A 6,000-nucleotide genomic window follows, 5' to 3' on the forward strand; every position below is an offset into this window, starting at 1 on the left:
GGGAGGTCCCAGGCTACTGTACTGCTGTGTGGTGCCCAGCTACTGTACTTCTGTGTGGTGCCACTCTACAGTACTGCTGTGTGGGGCCAGGCTACTGTACTCCTGTGTGGTGCCAGGCTACTGTACTGTTGTGAGGTGCTAGGCTACTGTACAGTTGTGTGGTGCCAGGCTGCTGTACTGCTGTGAGTGGCCAGGCTACTGTAGTGATGTGTTGTGACAATTTACTGTACTGATGTGTGGTGACAGGCTACGGTTCTGCTATGTTGTGCCAGGCTACTGTACTGCTGTGAGGTGCCAGACTATTGTACTGCTGTGTGGTGCCAGGTTACTGTACTGCTGTGGTGGCAGGCTTCTGTACTGCTGTGTGGTGCCAGGCTACTGTACTGCTGTGGTGCCAGGCTACTGTACTGTCGTGGGGTTCCAGACTACTGTACTGCTGTGTCGTGCCAGACTACTGTACTGCTGTGGTGCCAGGCTTTAGTACTGCTGTGTGGTGCCAGGCTACTGTACTGTTGTGGGGTGCCAGGCTACTGTACTGCTCTGTCGTGCCAGGCTACTGTACTGCCGTGGTGCCAGGTTACTGTGCTACTGTGTGGTGCCATGCTACTGTACTGCTGTGGTGCAAATCTACTGTGCTGCTGTGTGGTGCCAGGCTACTGTACTGCTGTGTGGGGCCAGGCTACTGTACTGCTGTGTGGTGCTAGACTTCTGTACTGCTGTTTGATTCTAGGCTACTGTACTGTTGTGTGGTGCTAGGCTACTGTACTGTTGTGTGGTGCTAGGTTTCTGTACTGTTGTGTGGTGCCAGGCTACTGTACTGTTGTGTGTTTCCAGGCCACTATACTGTTGTGTGGTACCGGGCTTCTGTACTGTTGGAAGGTGCTTGGCTACTGTACAGTTGTGTGGTGCCAGGCTATGGGACTGCGGTGTGGTTCCAGGCTACTGTACTGTTGAGGGTGCCAGGCTACTGTATTGCTGTGTGGTGCCAGGCTACTGTACTGTTGAGGGTTCAAGGACTGTATTGCTGTGTGGTGCAAGGCTACTGTACTGTTGTGTGGTGCTGTGCTACTGTACCTCTGTGTGGTGCCAGGCTACTGCACTGTTGTCAGGTGCCATTCTACTGTATTGTTGTGAGGTTTTAGGCTACTGTACTCTTGTGTGTTGACAGGGTACTCTACTGTTGTGAGGTGCCAGGCTACTGTACTGTTGAGGGTGCCAGGCTACTGTACTGTTGTGTGGTGCCAGGCTACTATACTCCAGTGTGGTGCTAGGCTACTGTACTGTTGAGGGTGCCAGGCTACTATACTGTTGTGTGGTGCCAGGCTACTGTACTGCTGTGTAGTGCCAGGCTACTGAACTGTTGTGTGGTGCCAGGCTACTGTACTGCTGTGTGGTGCAACCAACTGTACTGTTAAGGGTGCCAGGCTACTGCACTGTTGAGGGTGCCAGACTACTGTACTGCTGTGGGGAGCCAGGCTACTGTACTGTTGAGGGTGCTAGGCTACTGTACTGTTGAGGGTGCCAGGCTACTGAACTGCTGTGTGGTGCCAGGCAACTGTACTGCTGTGTGGTGCTTGACTTCTGTACTGCTGTGTGGTGCCAAGCTACTGTACTGCTGTTTTGTGCCAGGCTACTGTACCGCTGTGCAATGCCAGGCTACTGTACTGTTTTTTGGTGCCAGGCTATTTTACCACTGTGTGGTGCTTGACTTCTGTACTGCTGTGTGGCGCCAGGCTACAGTACTGTAGAGAGTGCCAGGCTACTGTACTGCTGTGTGGTGCTAGGCTACTGTACTGTTGAGAGTGCCAGGCTTCTGTACTGCTCTGTGGTGCCAGGCTACTGTACTGCTGTGTCGTGCTAAGCTACTGTAATACTGAGTGGTGCCAGTCATCTGTACTGCTGTGTGGTGCCCGGCTACTGTACTGCTGTGTGGTGCCAGGTAACTATACTGCTGTGTGATGCCAAGCTACTGTACTGCTGTGTAGTGCCAGGCTACTGTACTGCTGTGTGGTGCCCGGCTACTACACTGCTGTGTGGTGCCAGGCTACTGTACTGCCGTGTAGTGCTGGGCTACTGTACTGCAGTGTGGTGCCAGGCTACTGTACTGCTGAGGGTGCCAAGCTACTGTACTGTCAAGGGTGCCAGGCTACTGTACTGCTGTGTGGTGCCAGGCTTCTGTACTGCTGTGTTGTGCCAGGCTAATGTAATGTTCTGTGTTGCTAGGCTACTCTAGTGTTGAGGGTGCCAGGCTACTATACTGTTGTGTGGTGCCAGGCTACTGTACTGCTGTGTGGTGCCAGGCTACTGTACTGTTGTGTAGTGCAAGGCTACTGTACCAACCCGTCCTCTTACAAATAACGTCACCTTTGGCTTGTATGCGAACTGTACTGCTGTGTGGTGCAGGCAACTGTACTGTTAAGGGTGCCAGGCTACTGTACTGATGAGGGTGCCAAGCTACTGTACTGTCAAGGGTGCCAGGTTTCTGTCCTGCTGTGTGGTGCAAGGCTACTGTACTCTTGTGTGGTGCCAGTCTAATGTAATGTTCTGTGGTGCTAGGCTACTGTACTCCTGTGTGGTGCTGGCTACTGTACTGTTGTGTAGTGCCAGGCTACTGTACTGCTGTGTGGTGCCAGGCTACTGTACTGCTGTGTGGTGCCAGGCTTCTGTACTGCTGTTTGTTGCCCGGCTACTGTACTGCTGGGAGGTACCAGGCTACTCTACTGCTGTGTGGTGCCCAGCTACTGTACTTATGTGTGGTGCCAGGCTACTGTACTGCTGTGTGGTACTAGACTTCTGTACTGCTGTTTGGTGATAGGCTACTGTATTGTTGTGTGGTGCTAGGCTACTGTACTGTTGTGTGGTGCCAGGCTACTGTACTGTTGTGTGTTTTCAGGCCACTATACTGTTGTGTGGTACCGGGCTACTGTACTGTTGGAAGGTGCTTGGCTATTGTACTGTTGAGGGTGACAGGCTACTGTACTGTTGTGTGGAGCCAGGCTACTGTACTGTTGTGAGGTGCTAGGCTACTGTACTGTTGTGAGGTGCTAGGTTACTGTACTGTTGTGTGTTGCCAAGCTACTGTACCCCTGTTTGGTGCCAGGCAACTGTACTGCTGTGTGGTGCCAGGCTACTGTACTGCTGTGTGGTCCCAGGCTACTGTACTGCTGTGTGGTGCCAGGCTACTGTACTGCTGTGTGGGTGCCAGGCTACTGTACTGCTGAGTGGTGCCAGGCTACTGTACTGCTGTGTGGTGCCAGGCTACCGTACTGCTGTGTGGTACCAGGTTACTGTACCGCAGTGTGGTGCCAAGCTACTGTACCACTGTGTGGTGCCAGGCTACTCTACTGCTGTGTGGCGCCAGTCTACTGTACCGTAATATAGTGTCTCTATTTCCCTACTGTTTTTCAATATTAATCCAAAAGTCAGTACTTATCTTTCCAGTCCTTAATGATAATCCAAAGCAATTTTATCTATGTTATCTTCTCCATCTCATTACATCCCAGCATTTCTTTACATCTCTTTTTCTCCCCTTTCAGACGAGGATGAGGGCGCTGTGCTTCCTGTTGGTGGTCTGTGGAGCCCTGGCTGCCGGTACGACCATCTTGTAAACTTCTCAATATCTGTCTCCCATCATCGTCTCCACAGTTGATCTTCCAGGCAGTTATTGCTAGTCGCTGGTGGAGACTCGTCACACTCGTCACACACTGCTAACTCCTGTCCATACTCGTCACCTGACTCACGGCCACACCATATTCACACGCCACACACCCATGGATTAACTCCCGGCCACACCCATCCTCTCATCCGCTGCCACTATATCCACACTCATCCTTTCACCCACTGTCACTATATCCACACTCATCCTCTCACCCACTACCACTATATCCACACCCATCCTTTCACCCACTACCACTATATCCACACTCATCCTTTCACCCACTGCCACTTTATCCACACTCATCCTTTCACCCACTGCCACTATATCCACACTCATCCTTTCACCCATTGCCACTTTATCCACACTCATCCTTTCTCCCACTACCACTATATCCACACCCATCCTCTCACTCACTGTCACTATATCCACATCCTTTCTCTCACCCACTGCCACAATATCCACACCCATCCTCTCACCCACTGTCACTATATCCACACCCATCCTCTCACCCACTGCCACTATATCCACATCCTTTCTCTCACCCACTGCCACTATATCCACATCCATCCTCCCACCCACTGCCATTATATCCACACCCATCCTCTCACCCACTGCCACTATATCCACACCCATCCTCTCACCCACTGCCACTATATCCACACCCATCCTCTCACCCACTGCTGCATTCACAGTCATTTCAACCAAATTCAAGACTTCTTCTAAATTTATTTTCTTAAACTACCTGTGAAAACAACTATTTATAACTTCTGCAACAATGTAGTGTCAACATGAATTTAACCTAAAATGTTGCAGCCTTCAAGTGTACTCACCTATTTGTACTCACCTGTTTGTGCTTGCAGGGGTTGAACTTTGGTTCTTTGGTCCCGCCTCTCAACTGTCAATCAACTGGTGTACAGATTCCTTAGCCTACTGGGCTCTACCATATCTACATTTAAAACTGTGTATGGAGTCAGCCTCCACCACATCACTGCCTAATGCATTCCACCTGTTAACTACTCTGACACTGAAAAAGTTCTTGCTAACGTCCCTGTGGCTCATTTGGGTTCTCAGTTTCCACCTGTTTCCCCCTTGTTCGCGTACCATCACTGTTGAATAGTTTATCCTTGTCTACCCTGTCAATGCCCCTGAGGATTTTGTAGGTAGTGATCATGTCTCCCCTTACTCTTCTGTCTTCCAGTGTCGTAAGGTGCATTTCCCGCAGCCTTTCCTCGTAACTGATTCCTCTTAGTTTTGGGACTAGTCTAGTGGCATTCCTCTGAACTTTTTCCAGCTTCGTCTTGTGCTTGGCAAGGCACAGGCTCCATGCTGGGGCCGCATACTGCAGGATTGGTCTTACATATGTGGTATACAAGATTCTGAATGATTCCTTACACAGGTTCCAAAATGTTGTTCTGATGTTAGCCTGCCTTGTATATGCCACAGACGTAATTCTTTTTATGTGGGCTTTTGGGGACAGGCTTGGTGTGATATCAACACCTAGATCTTTCTCTCTGTCCGTTTCATTAACTACTTCATCTCCTATTCTGCATCCTGTATCTGACCTCCTGTTCTCACTGCCTAGTTTCATTACTTTGCATTTAATCGGGTTGAACTTTAGTGGCTATTTATTTGACCATTCATTTAGTCTGTCTAGGTCATCTTGTAGCCTACTACTATCCTCCTCTGTTTCAATCCTCCTCAGAATTTATGCATCATCAGCAAACATTGAGAGAAACGAGTCCATGACATGTTGGCTTAGAAAGTTTTTTGTTGCCACCTCCATTAGTTTGGCTCTCCATGTTTCCTCTCCTCCATGCGGTTCGTTGTTCTCCCAGTCTATCGTTCTGTGATTGAAGTCGTCCGTAATGAATAGATGGGATCCATTTCTAAAGGCAGTAGAGGCTGCCTTCTCAATTATAGTGTTAACTATCATGTTGTTGTTGTCATACTCTTGCCTGGTCTTCTGACATTTGGTGGAGGGTTATATATCACTGCTACTACTACTTTTGGCCCTCCCATTGTCATGGTGCCTGTTATGTAGTTTCTGAATCTCTCACAGCCCGGGATGACCTTCTCCTTGAAACTCCATTCCTTTCTCATTAGTAGGGCCACTCCACCTACTCCCCTTCCTTCCCTCTTTTTCTTTATTACAGTGTAGTCCTGGGGAAACATCGCATTCTTTATGATTAATGAGAGTTTTGTTTCTGCGAGTTTGATTACATCTGGGTTCACTTCTTGTGCTCTTTCCTTTAGTTCACTTACCTTGCTTGTGATCCCATCTGTGTTCGAGTAAATCACCCTGAAACTGACTCTCTTCTGTCCTTTCTCTGATCCTATTGCTT

The 6,000-nt window shown here is 49.5% G+C and overlaps 1 protein-coding gene across 2 annotated transcripts in view; it reads left to right on the forward strand.

Annotated features, from left to right (window-relative positions):
* LOC123750880 (beta-1,3-glucan-binding protein) overlaps positions 1-6,000 on the forward strand; it is a 128,111-nt gene that overhangs the window by 40,444 nt on the left and 81,667 nt on the right. For both annotated transcript variants that reach the window (XR_011229947.1, XM_069333364.1), the window contains exon 2: positions 3,537-3,591. Coding sequence is in view for 1 of the 2 variants with exons in the window: in XM_069333364.1 (XP_069189465.1) it covers positions 3,537-3,591 (55 nt within the window). In the remaining variant the exon portion in view is untranslated. The remainder of the gene's footprint in view (positions 1-3,536; positions 3,592-6,000) is intronic.

Source organism: Procambarus clarkii, chromosome 4 (genome assembly GCF_040958095.1).
Source record: "Procambarus clarkii isolate CNS0578487 chromosome 4, FALCON_Pclarkii_2.0, whole genome shotgun sequence".
Taxonomy (NCBI): Eukaryota; Metazoa; Arthropoda; class Malacostraca; order Decapoda; family Cambaridae; genus Procambarus; species Procambarus clarkii.